Source organism: Castanea sativa, chromosome 11 (genome assembly GCF_040712315.1).
Source record: "Castanea sativa cultivar Marrone di Chiusa Pesio chromosome 11, ASM4071231v1".
NCBI lineage: Eukaryota > Viridiplantae > Streptophyta > Magnoliopsida > Fagales > Fagaceae > Castanea > Castanea sativa.
The window spans coordinates 48,594,301-48,608,489 of NC_134023.1; the positions used below are offsets into that span (position 1 = coordinate 48,594,301).

The 14,189-nt window shown below is 35.6% G+C and overlaps 1 protein-coding gene across 2 annotated transcripts; it reads left to right on the plus strand.

Annotated features, from left to right (window-relative positions):
* Positions 1 to 2,919: 2,919 nt before the first annotated feature.
* Positions 2,920 to 9,789, plus strand: LOC142618038 (uncharacterized). 2 transcript variants are annotated; one of them, XM_075791016.1, is made up of 9 exons: positions 2,920 to 3,103; positions 3,217 to 3,288; positions 4,916 to 5,048; positions 5,585 to 5,861; positions 7,108 to 7,236; positions 7,326 to 7,375; positions 8,015 to 8,112; positions 8,191 to 8,478; positions 9,153 to 9,789. In XM_075791016.1, exons 1-9 carry the CDS (start codon positions 3,077 to 3,079, stop codon positions 9,642 to 9,644), a joined length of 1,566 nt encoding a protein of 521 aa, XP_075647131.1. In that variant the 5' UTR covers positions 2,920 to 3,076; the 3' UTR covers positions 9,645 to 9,789. The 2 variants fall into 2 exon arrangements, with proteins under 2 accessions (XP_075647131.1, XP_075647130.1); XM_075791015.1 differs by having other exon boundaries at positions 3,002 to 3,103; positions 4,898 to 5,048.
* Positions 9,790 to 14,189: the final 4,400 nt, after the last annotated feature.

A 14,189-nucleotide genomic window follows, 5' to 3' on the forward strand; every position in this document is an offset into this window, starting at 1 on the left:
CATCCACTGGCATTCAAGGGCGGCTCAACCATTGGGCAATTGTTTAAGGCCTCCAAATGAAAGAAGGTCCCTCTAAAATAAAATATATTATATCTATTTGCCTTATAGTATTGCACAAAAATAATAATAAAAAAGTAATGCCTCTCACTTAGGAAAAAAAAAAAAAAAAGACATCTTTTATTGGCCAATAGAATTTTTTGTTTATTTGTCTTACGATGTAAAAATTTTAATTAAAGCCCAAAATTTTAATAAATATAAATTATTACAAAAATTTTATACTCTTTCCAAATGTTCAAAATTTTATTAATATGTTTCACTATGTTTGTGTAGTTTAAAAGTGTAAAAATTTTAATCTTTCAAAAATTTTACTCTTTATTTCTCTCTCTCTCTCTCTATCAAAATTAAAATTAAAACTAATAGTTTTCGAGACAAATTCATTATTGAAATATGTTGTTTAATAACTAAAGTCAAACATTGCCAAAAGAGATAGCAACTGTAAGGACACAATCTGAGCTTCTAACCCACAGTCAGAAGGGAAAGTGCTTGAAAGGCCTTTTTACAATAAATTTATAGAGAGGGGGCTTGAAATCTAGACTTTAAATGTGGTTTAAACAACAAAAAGATGGGCTTTGGGCCCAATGGCACAAATAGGGAGTTATTTATAAGAATATGAATGAAAATTCCTCCTCGGACACAATCCGATGATAGTTTATAATTCTGCTTCTCAAGATAGATTACAATTGTGAACAGTCAGATTTATCATATACTATTCTTTCTTTTCTCTCCAAAGAAAGCCCCCCCTTCTTCCAAAGGTCCCTTCTCTTATTTATACTTTCTCTTCCTCCCCTTTTCATCCTCAACCTCATGGTTATAACGCTGGTTTAAATACTTGTCCCATCCATTTTCCCTGAAGTCTTCTGGAGATAGGGACCAAGTTCCAAACCTCATACTCAGGTCTCATTTCTCCATTAGTGCAGCCAGCATATCAGTTGCAGAGTCTTTAATGCGGGGGCGGTAGTACCAGCTTTATCTTAGATATTCCACCGCACTTTCTATTACCCTCCACGTGTACCGTGTCTTCCTGAAACTATAAAAATTTCTATAACATAGCCTAGGGATATTAAACCTTCCCTTCTATTACCTCGGCTTCATTATCCGAGGACACAGTCTTCCTCAGACATATTTATTCAGACACTATCGTTTTTTTACCTAGTATTTTCTTTATGAGATACATTCACACACCCTTAGATCATTTGATGTCCTCGGATTAGGCTTTTAGCCCAAAAGATATCCTTGGGCCACCCTTCATAAATTACTGGGCCCAATGTCCCTACAGTAACCATCTAAAATATGATATTTATTCTGGTAATGATTATTTCGATATTTTTAGAATTACAAGTTTTAAAATACGTTTATAAATATATGAAAATAGTTCATGTATTGCTTATAATATTAAGTAATAATATATTTTACATTTGCATAGCCCCAAAATGTATAGACTAGGCCTATTTTTGTGGACCCTGAATTTGAGCGAGATTTGAAAAGAATCTATTTGAAATTGAATTGAGGTATTCACTAGAAACAACACTGTTAAAAATTTACAAATTTTTAAAAAAATTATTTTTATTTAAAATACTCTACACATATTTAAAAAAATTCATAGAAATATGACCATATTTTGAATGAAAGGCATTTAACATGCCAATAACATAATTATATTTAATTAATTTAGCATGATCATAGTGGTAATAATACGATGAAACCAATTCAATTGAGCTAATGTGTTAAGAAAAACAAATATCACCTTAATGGCTTTTAGAGTTCAACGACTACTGCTATTGGGATATTGGAAGAAACTAATAACTTTTTTATAAAATTTCTCACTTTAAATTGTCCTATTAGGCCACAAAATGTGTTGATACGGCCTTGCCGACATTGTTGGTTTTCATTCCTTTGCATATGGGTTTAAGCTTGACCGAGTGCTCTGACTGACAATAACTAGCCCTTTTTTCTCTTATCCCTATGTTTTCGTCATCCATACACATTGTTTCGTTGAATTAGTGAAAATCAAAAAGTATATCACCCATACACATTGTTTAGTTGAATTATTGAAAATCAAAAAGTATGTGAAGTTGCAAGATTTCTGCAAATACCTATTATTTCTCCCGAAGGAGGTAATTGATAGAATTATATATTCAATATAAGTTAGCTTATGGGACATATGCCTTGAAAATTGGGTGTGCTACATTCTGGTTATTCGAGTGTAGCAACAATCTCAAGTGCTTCCATAGCAACAAATACTAGAAAACAATTATTTCGCTACACAGTCTTAGGAATCATTGTAATTCTTATATTTCTCACAAACTTAAAAAAAAATTAAATAACATAAAAACTAGCATTTTAGTATATGTTTGAAAGTCATTGTCATTTCCTTTATACCTCAATAAAAGTTCAATAAATTAAAAAACACAATAATTTCACAATATTTTTTACAATTGCTAAGATAACATGCTGTGATTATTCTATAGTAAAAGTGATATCAACCAATTGTGAAAAAAAATATTATAAAACTTATTTAATCTATAGCATTATTTTAAAAATTAGATTGAACCATCTAGTCAACCGAGAACCAAATTCTAAACCAGTCTAGTGAAAACCGACCCAATTCCAATTTTTAAAACCATGCTCTATGGTTTTTTTTTTTTTTAATGAAACTCTATATTATATTGTTGAGAAAAGTTAATCATGAACCCAATCTTCTCAACAAATAAAAAATCATGATGTTATCAAAAAAAAAAAAATCATGAACCCAAGGGTCGGCCCACGAAACAAAATCAACCGTTATTAACTATTTAACCAAAACTGGGCTTTAGGCCCAAGAGACGAATATCACCGTTTGGATTTTGACGAATATCAAAGAAACTCTCCGTGAAAGAAACGAAACGATTCTCTCTCTCAAGAGTCAAATCCAAAAACACCCCCACCTTAAAATAACTAAATTTTATTCAATTGGACCAAGCTGTTTCTAGAAAATTGTCTTCTTCTTTTTTTTTTCTTTTTTTTTTGTTTCTTTCTGATGCGAAAGTGGATAACTCTACCTCAGGTAATAACTAATAACACAACTTTCTATATATATATATATAAATATTCTCTTCAAATTTCTATATTTATATTTTTTAAATGTAAATGTATTGTTTTTGCTATGCGATTTGATAGAAAAAGAGAAAATCGGCTTCAATGGAGGAACCTAGCAACGGTCAACGTGGTGAGCCAAACGCACCGTTCGATGTGAGTATATACCACCGTCTTGAATTTTCGTTCATGAAGTGAATTCTTTTTTTTGAATATATAAACTTGGGATGTGTTTGGCTGCGTTGGAATTGGAATTTTTTTTTTTTTTTTTTGAGAAATAATTGGAATTTAAATTCCTTGCTATATAAAAAATAAATAAATAAATGCCGCTTTGGTTTAATTAGGAATAGTTGACATGTGGAAGATCTTGATTAGTCTATTGAGAATTCATAGCGGACTCTAGAATTTTAGGACTGAGGTTTTGTTGTTGTTGTTGTTGTTGTTGACTTTGTTGAATGTCATTTTGTTCATAGGATAAGTCGAGGTTTTGTTAGTTTGTCAATTTTGTTGTGCTTTCCTGAACAGTGCACGAAGTTTGATGTTTGAATGTAGTTAAACGTATTTGGATTGTTTAATGCATAGTTTCTTGTTTTCCAATCTTCATGGATGAAGGCTTTTTAAAATGTAGCTAGTCTGTTAAGGATTCATAGCCAAATCCCAAATTTCGGGACTGATGTTTTGTTGTTGTTGTTGTTGTTGTTAACTTGTTGAACATCATTTCGTTTGTGGGATAAGTCGTTGAGGTTAACTTTGTTAGTTTTGTTGTGCTATCCTTAATGGTGCACAAAGTTCGATATTTGAATGTAGTAAAACCTATTTGGATTGTTTAATGCTTAATTTTCGATGTTTAAAAATGTAGCTAATTTTTGCTGAAAAATAGAGAATGAGATAGAATTGAAGAGAAGAATACATGTGGAAGATCTCGATTAGTATTTTGTGGATTTATAGACTCCCAAATTTTGGGACTGATGTTTTGTTGTTGTTAACTTGTTGAATGTCATTTTGTTTCGTGGGATACGTCGTCGAGGTTAACTTTGTTAGTTCGTCATTTGTTGCGCTTTCCTGAAGAATGGTGCATGAAGTTTGATATTTGAATGTGGTAAAACCTATATCGATTGTTTAATGCATGATTTCGGTGTTTAAAAATGTAGCTAGTATCTGCTGAAGAATAGAGAATGAGATGCAGCTGAGGCTAGTAGTAGTAGGGAAATCGTGCTGTGATTAGAAGGGGTGATTTTGAGGCTACTATATGTGTTGGGAAGTCGTCAATCTTTCACTCAACTGGTTTTGTCTGAGAATTTGTTTAAAAATCTGGTATAAAGAATATTATTAGTTTGTAGAAAAATCGATTAGGGTGTGAGTGATTTTGCAAACTTGGTTTACTATAAACCCAGTTTGAACCTATAGTTCAACAAATTTTTCCTTACATGCGGAACCTGTGGGGTTTTACTTAAAGCCTTTATTGTCTATTCCATTTTGGAACCCTCCTGAAGGTTGGCTATCTTTGTTGTTGGAAAATCTTCTCTAATCTTGGGAGTTGATGTTAGTTCTTCGTTTGTTGCACCTCTTTAAGAAGATATGGCTATTCTAGAGATGTATGGCTCTGACAGTTGCTCCTGTTGTTGTTTCGTATGTTTTGGTAAACATAAAGAAATTATTCCATTGTAGTAATATGTTTCTTTCTATCATGCTCATACATTGATATAATATCTCCCTTTATTCAATGATGATTGGGTAAGTTTACAATTGATAAACATTTTTATAACAATTTCCATTTTTTCAGGCATCAAATAATGGGTTGACAAGTAATGGGCTCATTCCTCAGTTATTTACCTCTGTCCCAACACTAAATGAAGCTGCATCTTATATAGCACAAACAACTTCTATATTTACCGGTTGTTTCTCTGATTCTTCTGGTAAGCTTCCTTCCTCCTTTGATTATCTTTTCCTCCAACTGTCACCCATCTTGTCATCTTCTCTCAGTTTGTCATGTTGTTTTCAGGATTGGAAGCTCTTGTTCCTCTCTTGTCACTGCAATTTTCTATTTATAGGATAAATGTGTGTGTAAAAGCTTACGCATTTCTATTTTATGAACCTCGAAAGGAAATTTCCGTCAATAGAGGCAATCCAAGTCTTATTTTTTTCAGAGGCATCTTCCTTGAATATTTCTATGATGGATAATGTCAGATTTGAATATGAATTTAAGGTTCAATAAAATAAAAAATTTAATGGAACCAATCCTTTGAATGTCTTTACCTCATCTGTGTTCAGTATTTGAAGTGCATCGTATTTGTTGCTGTGCTCACGCCCTGTAGTTGTCTGATAGTAATTTTTCCTTTTTAGCTATCAGCTGTTGCAATGATGTGATACTTAGTTGTTTTACTTAGTTATTCTAATTTCTAATCATTGAATTTTGGATTTATTCAATTGCATACTTTTGTTATTTTTGCAGTAGAACCCTCTAGAGATTCTAGGAATCCCATTGTACATGCACAGGAGTTAGAAACGTTTTCTTGTGGACAAACTAGGGGATCTATGGCTTCTATTAGTGATCTCCCGTCTTCAAGTGGAAGCCATCCAACAACGCATGCTGAATCATCTAGTACTGCAACTGCTGCCCCCATAAATGGTGAAATAACAAGGACATCTACTAGTGTGGCATCCCAAGATGCTAGCGCAGATGAAGAATCCAATCCCTCTGGAGGAATTGGAATTTCCATGTTTAAAAGGTATCAGTTTATAATGTGATTGTAAATATTGAATAGACCTGTTTTAATATATCATGAACTTAAAAAAAGCAATTTTTCACCCTAAAAAAGTTTCATACTCTTGAACACGTTTTTTTTACGTCATTAATTGATAACAGTCTACTTAATTGGTTCTGGATCAATTTCTGGCCTTTGTTTTTTATGCTGAATCCTGATGACCTTCTTTTGAGCGAAGGTTGACTTCATGGGTAGTTGGGAAATCGTTTTGAACTAACGCTCCGTTTGTCTCATTATAAAATGTTTACAAATGTAAAATTGTTTCAACTGAAAGCAATTTCTTTTTTAGCGTTTGGGGGGTGTACCTAAAATGCTTCAAAAATAATTTTCAATGCTTGTTTCATTATGAAATGAAAAGGAAATAATTGTGATCTCACAACCCACCAAATCTTAGCACAAACCACCATATCGACACAAACTCGACCAAAGACCACCCCAAAACCCAGATCAGGAAAAAGAGAGAGAGAGAGAGAGAGAGAGAGAGAGAGAGAGAGATATCCGTCGCGAACCCAGATCAGGAAGCACGAAAAACTCAAATCAGGAACCAGATCAGCATCAGTGTCAAGGCGGAATGAACCCAGATTCACTTTAGCATCTATGCAGCACAAACCAGATTAGAGTTGACACATGGAAAGAGAGAAGGGACATTGAAGCAGCGTGAGGAAAGAAATAAGGGACAAAGGAGGCATACAGATCTGTGGTTGATAGCGTCAGTGGTGTGCAGATCTGTCATTGGTGACATGAGGAAAGAGATAAGGGAGGGGTGGTGAGAGAGAGAAGAGGGTTTGTGGGGTTGGGGGGGTTCTGTGCGAGACAAACAAGTGTGGGTGAGCAATGCCAGTTGAGGAAAATGCTTTATGAAAAGAACTTGGTAAAGTATTTTACAAGTTTTCTTCAGTGTATTTTCAGTCAACAGAAAATATTTTTGACCAAGGTTTTACAACAAAACAAACACCTGAAAATGCTGAAAATGTACAATTGAAACAAAGGGACTGTAAAAGAAGTTCGTCTTAAGTTGAATAGTCATCCCCCTCCCCCCCCCCCCCCCTTCCTTCTCTCTGTTTGTGATATCAAGTAGATAGCGGAAGATTATTTAGTTCCTTGTATTATCTTTTATTTATTCCCAGTGATATTACCTTGCACATGGATCAGAAACCTTAGCAAGTCTGTTTGATGTTGCTTAAGCAATAATGGTGATGCTTTCTTTCAGCCTTATTGACCGGGCTCGTCGAACCGTTCGTGGGTCTGCAGATGATATAGGATGGCTACAACATGCTTCAGGAATGCCACCAGTTGAAGATGGAACTGAAAGGTTCACGGAAATTCTTGACAATATCCGGTAGAGTATTCTGCTCTCAATTCTCGTACGCCTACATTTGCCTTGCATGTTTTCACTGTTTTTAAATCAGTTGTTTCTACCTGTGTCAGGCATGGTCTTCATAAGTTGCCAAACTCAATGGTGTACTTACTGGTTCCAGGTACCATTATCAATTGTTATCTTAAAAATGGCAATAGTATCCTTAATAGTCGTAAGGATTAGATGAAAGCTGAGAGCCTTGTAACTCAATTGGCACCTCCTAGTGTTTTCAACGGAAACGTCCAGGGTCAATAGTGAATTTCCGAAACTACTGAAAGTTACATGATGCAGTTAGAGTAGCTCAATCTTATGGTGTATTTGATAAATTTCTGGAACAAGAACACATCAAATTAGATAAGTTGGGTCAACTTATAAAATAAAATTTATCACAACTGACATAATGATATTCAGGTTTTTAGTATAAATTTTGTGGACCTAATAAGCATACATGCTGATTTTAATAGTGGTGGGAGGATTCTGATTTTCTTGAGGTTCGTGTAAGTTATGGGGGAAAGTTCAAATTGGTTCAAGTCTTAAAATTTTAAGAACCTCAAATGGCTCAACAGACAGATGCATAGTGAACAGGAAGTTTCGTTTCAAACCCTGATTTCAACCCCTGTATGATATGAATGTATAGGGGAATTCTGTTATGACATCCTCTGATTTTATTTTCGCAATATGTTGGTTGGCACTTTAGAGCTTTTGGAACGTTGGTAGTAGTTTTCTGTTGATCAGGTTTGGCTAATTTTGCAATTGGCAGGTCTATTCAGCAACCATGGGCCACTTTATTTTGTTAATACAAAAATGAGTTTCTCCAAGATGGGTTTGGCCTGTCATATTGCCAAGATTCATAGCGAGGTATTTGATTATGTCTGACATGCCTGCACATTAATTTTACTTGAATTCTTTACTAAATACTGAGCAACTACTAATCAGGCTTCAGTTGAGAAAAATGCCAGAGAGATAAAGGAGTACATTGAGGAAATCTATTGGGGTTCTAGGAAACGTGTTTTGCTTCTTGGACATAGCAAAGGCGGAGTAGATGCAGCAGCTGCCTTATCATTGTATTGGCCTGATTTGAAAGATAAGGTTGCTGGATTGGCATTAGCACAGAGTCCATATGGTGGTAGCCCCATAGCTTCAGATATCTTGCGACAAGGACAGCTTGGTGATTATGTCAATGTACGGAAACTCATGGAGATTCTGATCTGTCAAGTGATTAAGGTGCGTTAGTGTTTTTTTCCTCTATGTTTTCTTTGTGTGTCTGATTTTGTTGTTGCAGTTGCTTGTCTTTCTTTGTGGGTAGGGGATTGCTCCATGGCTAATGTTGTTTCTCATATTTGAACTTGTAAACTAAGGCAAGAATTATTTTTTTGTATTTCACATGCACTACATAACACTAGATAATAAATTTTGTTGGGCTATTAATTAAGTACTGCATGTCTTATTTGGTCTCTTCCTTTTTCTATCTCTCTTTAGAAATGCATACTGGATCATTGCTTTTATGCTTGGATGAGAAATGTATGTTCTTCTAAATTAGAATCCATTGAGTGATGTTTCTCGTGGTTGTGGCTCATTTTGAATATAATTTTCACTTGTACTTTTTGAAATTATTGCTTGAATTGCGAGGTTGGTAGAATAGCATTGCAAGAAATGATGCTTTGCTGACTCCAAACAGTGGGGCTGTGGCTTTGTTGAATTTTTAAGTCTAGGCTTGTGTTTGATTCACTTTTCAGATAGTTCTGCTATGGGTTGTGTATAGTAAGAAATGATGGCTTTTGTGTATGGCATTTTGGGTTAATACATCATAAGTATGATTTGTGAGTCACTCTTTGAAGAACTATTTGTCTCAGTAAATATGTCAAAAACATTAAAACGCATTATCCACTGTTGTGAAGGGTGATTTGCAAGCTTTGGAAGATTTAACTTATGAGAAGAGGAGGGAATTTTTGATGAAACACCAATTACCAAGAGAACTCCCTGTGGTTTCCTTCCACACAGAAGCTGGCATTTCTTCTACTGCTTTAGCCACATTATCTCATGTTGCACATGCTGAACTACCTGCAGTTTCTCCCCTATCTGCAAGTGATCAACCTACAAAACTTGCAGTGGTAATTCCCCTTGGTGCTGTAATGGCTGCATGCGCCCAGCTGCTGCAAATCAGGTATGGTGAGAAGAGCGATGGGCTTGTCACACGTCGTGATGCTGAAGTCCCTGGATCCGTTGTAGTACGTCCAAAACGTAAATTAGACCATGCTTGGATGGTGTACTCATCATTGAATGATGACCCATCTGAAGCAGATGCCTCCCAAGTGTGCGAGGCTCTTATGACATTAGTGGTGGAAGTTGGGCAACAAAGGAGGCATGAACTTGCAATGAAAGATGAATGAGGCCAGTGAGGCTGTTCTTTATTCTTTTATATTTTTTTTTTTCCTCTTCTGCAATCACTCAGAACTAGTTTAGAGTCTGCTAAATTTGTGTATAAATATAAATGATACCCACTTCAATATGTTTAAAAATTTGTTGAAACCAAAACCTAAGTCATAGCCAACTAGTATGCTAAGTTGTACAGACACGGGGGTGGATTCAATACGAGTACAGGTACACGAGTCCGACATTTCTTGAAAAACTATGCGACCCATTTGGAGTACGTCAACTAATTAATTAATTAATATTTATATATAGGTATATTTAAATATTTTAGACATAATTTATGTTTTTTAAGGTGTCATATATAAGTAACAACAAAAAATGCTTGACAACATATCTAAAATTAATTATTTATGTGATTTCAAGGAGATTTGGGGGACTTCTATAATTGTCTGTGCTCGTGGGCTTTTTTTTTTCTTTTTCTTTTTCTCTCTCTCTCTCGGTTAACCATGGAGATTGCATTAAACTAAGAATTAACAAGTCTATTACAACATAAAGAAGTTTTGTCAAAAGCCAAGAGGTTTGCCACCATTAGGCGGTGGATTCAAAAAGACAACAAAAGAGGGGGTGGAGCTCGCCCCAAGTCTGGCTAGTGCATCCGCACACTAATTGGCTCCATGGAAGGTGTGGATTATCCATTTGTTGGTGATAGACTTCTGCAGTCAGTTAACACGGGCTGTATACACATGAGCCAGCAACCCAACCTATTCACACTAAAGCCTATACTGAAATTTAACCCAACTCAAGCCAAGCCCATAACAAAAATATACCAATAACCCACGTTAAACTTGTAGGTGCTGAAACTTTTTTTAATAAGTTTTGGTCCTAAGAGAAGGAGAAAGGGAATTCAACTAGTGTCATTTGCTTCATTAAGAGTGTCCTTGACCGATTGGGTTACCTTTTGGGATCATATAGATGGCTAAACATGTAGCAATCAATTATCAAAATGAAAGAGATTTTTATTTGTTCCATTTGTTTTAATATAAAATCATTTGCTGGAACTTAAATATTTTACTGTGTTTAGTGTAACTGAAAGTTGTTTGATAAAGCTAAAGCTTTTTATGGTTAAGAAAAAATTGTATTCGTATAGGCTGTAATTGACTTACAAATACAGTACGCTGAAGCTTAAGTTATTTTCTCGAGCAAGCTAAGCCTCTGTGTTGCCACTCCCAATCACCTTCTTCTTATAGGGTGACTTGGCCTACGTAGCTCAATTTTGTGCATCCCATCATCCGTGATTGTGAACCATCTCTAATTCGAGATCAATTATCATTAACACCGGAACTACATCATTTGACTTGTCTAAATTATATATGTGAATGGTGTTATGAATCGTCATGTAGTAGGTTAAAGGAGATTTCTCAAAAAGGAAAAAAAATTGTTAAAAAAGAAAACAGATTCCATGTTATACAAGAACTAGCATATCTAACAAATAGACAATAGTGAAAATAGGAACCAATGTCACGATTTTTTTCTAAAAATTAAATCAAGAACAATAGCATATATATAATCAATACAAAAACAAAAATTATTACCAAAAAAGAAAACAATAACTTTAAATCCTTATGGGTGTGGTGGGCCTTTCTGCACTCCTGGGCCGGACTGCTTCCTGCCGCGTTGTGGCCCAATAGTTCTGGGATAGGAGAGTCGGAACTTGCTTGATTAAAACTCACCTCAAGCTAGCTTGTGTGCAAGCTAGGACCCTTTTACTAAGATCTTGGTCACGTGCCCACGGCAGGAGATGCTATCACAAAGATGTTATAGCAGGAGTGCATAATATAATGAAATAAAAAGAATATATTTACTGCTAACCAAAGACAATGATTAGACCACTTTCTTAGTAAGGAAAAACACAGTGATATGAGTACCACAGAAATTGGTCAGTGACAATAATAAAAGAAAAAGGAGTAATGTTAATGCTTGATCAATCAATATATAAATATATATATAAAAAAGGAGTGGTTAATCTACCGTGCTCAATTCCTTCGAAGATTTAAGTCCAAAAAGGGAACCACTCTTCAATGTAGGCAATCTCACAAAGAAGTCATGCCGTGAAAATTGCCCACTTTGAAAGAATGGGCCTAAATAGGTTACCCTCAAATCTTTTAATCTCGCCAAAGAGTAGGCTGTTGAGAGGGAGAGAAGGGAGTTGCCTACCGATGCATGCCCCTGTCACACTCTTGCTTCCTCACTTCACTTTTTATCCTCCCTGTTTTTCTATACTTTTCATTTTCTTTCTTATTCCTCTATTCCCTCTTTTCTTCGTTATTTTTTGTTGTTTCTTTCTTGCTATTTTTCTCACTTGTTTTTCCTTATTCTCTGATTGCCTCTCATTGCTCTTTTCCCTCTTCTTGTTGTTGTTCACTATGCACAACTAAGGCCTTTTTATACTACCTACCGTGATGAGTTTTACTATTTTACCCCTTAACTACTTTTTCCCTGGTGTGGGTGTCCTTTCTAGACCACCTACTAGCTTGTCAGCTGCTCAGCTATCACCACTACCCTATACTAGCCGTGACATGTTCCATTCTCAGGCAAAAGAGTTTTGTTTTGTTTTCTTACTTTCTGTGGCATTCTCATCCGAATAAGAGTTGGGTATTTTCTCTTGCTAACTTCTATGACATGCACCTAGTGATTCCAACTCATTTTTCCCTCTTTTGGGTGGTATGTCATCCTAACAGAACATTTTCCCCAAAAGAGCTTGAACGAGAATCCCATAATAGACTTTCCCCTTCTCCCCACCGCTAGATCATACTCTCTCTTACCTTTAACCCATGACCCACTGCCCCTATATTGGCTAGATACAAGTGGGTGGTGTCTGAGCCTTGTTCGTGTTCCACTTTCATGTGAGTCAATGGCTTGTTTGTTGTTTATGCGTTTGTCATTGCTTGGGGATTTGTCTAGTCTTTGCTACGCGTTTTACTGCTCATTTTCAACCTCTTGTGGCATGGATGAGTCACTGAGTCTTCATTCTTTGCACCTCGTTTCTTCTTGGGGCTGGGTTTTGCTTGGGTATGGGTCATTCTTCCTTCAATTCAGCCCCTGTCTTTCTTTACTTCTGGTTTGTGAGTCGACTAGCGTTCCTACCATGCCATTTTATTGCTTCTGCCATGTTACCACTTGACTTGTGCTTGTTGGGCCTCTTTTGGGCCTGCCATGCACTTTTCTCTTATTCAATTCACATTGCCCAATGTTTCTGTTGGGTTAATGCTCATACCATCTTGGGCTTCCTTAGCCCATTTCATTTCCTTTGGGTATCCTCAGGCTGCTTTATTCCCTCGGACATCCTTGGCCCACTTTATTTTTGTGGACATCCTTGGCCTATTCCATTCTTACATTCCCATGAGCTTTTGCTACATCTTTTGGGATTTCCCACCCAATTACCATATCCTTTACTTTCGGGGTTTGTTGGCCTTTGTACCAACCCTATTTATTAATTCATTTCTTTGGGCTCCTCTGACCTATTTTTGCTTGCTTTCCATTTCTTATAATTCTCATGTGGTGTACTACTTCTTTCTTTGGGCTCCCTTGGGCCCGTTTGCTTTCCTTGTGGTCTTTTTACTATTTTGTAGGCTCGTGAACTATTATTCCTGTTATTTGGACTTAATGGTTTTTTTTTTTTTTTCACTTTGCTATTTCTCCTTCCTTATTCCCTTCTATATTGCTGGGCTTCTTCTTGTTATTGGGCCTTCAACAATGGAAATTATTAAAATGGTTATCTCTATGTACTAAAAGAATTTAGAAAGTTAGTTATCACTTTAAAAAAATGTCAAAAATATCTTTAATCTAATTAGATAATCCTTATTCCTAAAAAATAAAAAAAATGGTTAAAATTTTAATTTAACAAAATTAGAAAAAAAAAACTACTAGATAAACTTTTTTTCCTAAAAATTAGTACATGTTCTCTATTTAAATATATCTCACACATGTTTAATACATTTTTCCCTAAAAATTAGCACACACTAAATCCAACAATTTACTTCTTTCCAAAATCCTAAACTTTAGCTTCTTAAAAATCTCTTCCCGTGTAACCTCACTAACAATAGACAAATTCAAATTAAAAAATTATGATATTTGATGATGCGAAGAAAATCAGTAGGCTGGATGCTTCGGACTGGAAAGGACTACTGGATCTTTCTACGGCCTGAAAAAGAAAGAAAAGCGTATCAAAGGCGACCGGGGCTGCCGGCCAAAAGTCCTCCGATGGCAAAGTTAGTTTTTTCCTCTAAGTTATTTGAGTTCCAACTTTTTTGGAGTAAAAACTGAACATACCTTGGGTTTGTCTCAAAAGCGACCTTTATATAGTGTTATCATAGGCGGTTACTTGCAAAATTTGAACTTCTCCTGGCTTGAGGAGAGATAGAAATCAAACGTAACTTGCATAACCGTACGGAAGTTATGCTCTTGTTTCACAACGGATACGGGGCGGTTACGCGTGGGATAAGAGGATTATCATATCTCATTTGGAGATTTTCCTAAGTGTGACACCCTCGTCCTTGAGTTCC

Excerpts from the sequence above, each read along its gene's own strand:
- LOC142618038 (XM_075791015.1), top strand. The coding sequence starts at position 3,077 with ATGCGAAAGTGGATAACTCTACCTCAG. Across the intron at positions 3,289-4,897 it reads AGCCAAACGCACCGTTCGAT|CAATTTCCATTTTTTCAGGC; the intron begins GTGAGTATATAC and ends ACATTTTTATAA. Across the intron at positions 5,049-5,584 it reads TTGTTTCTCTGATTCTTCTG|TAGAACCCTCTAGAGATTCT; the intron begins GTAAGCTTCCTT and ends TTATTTTTGCAG.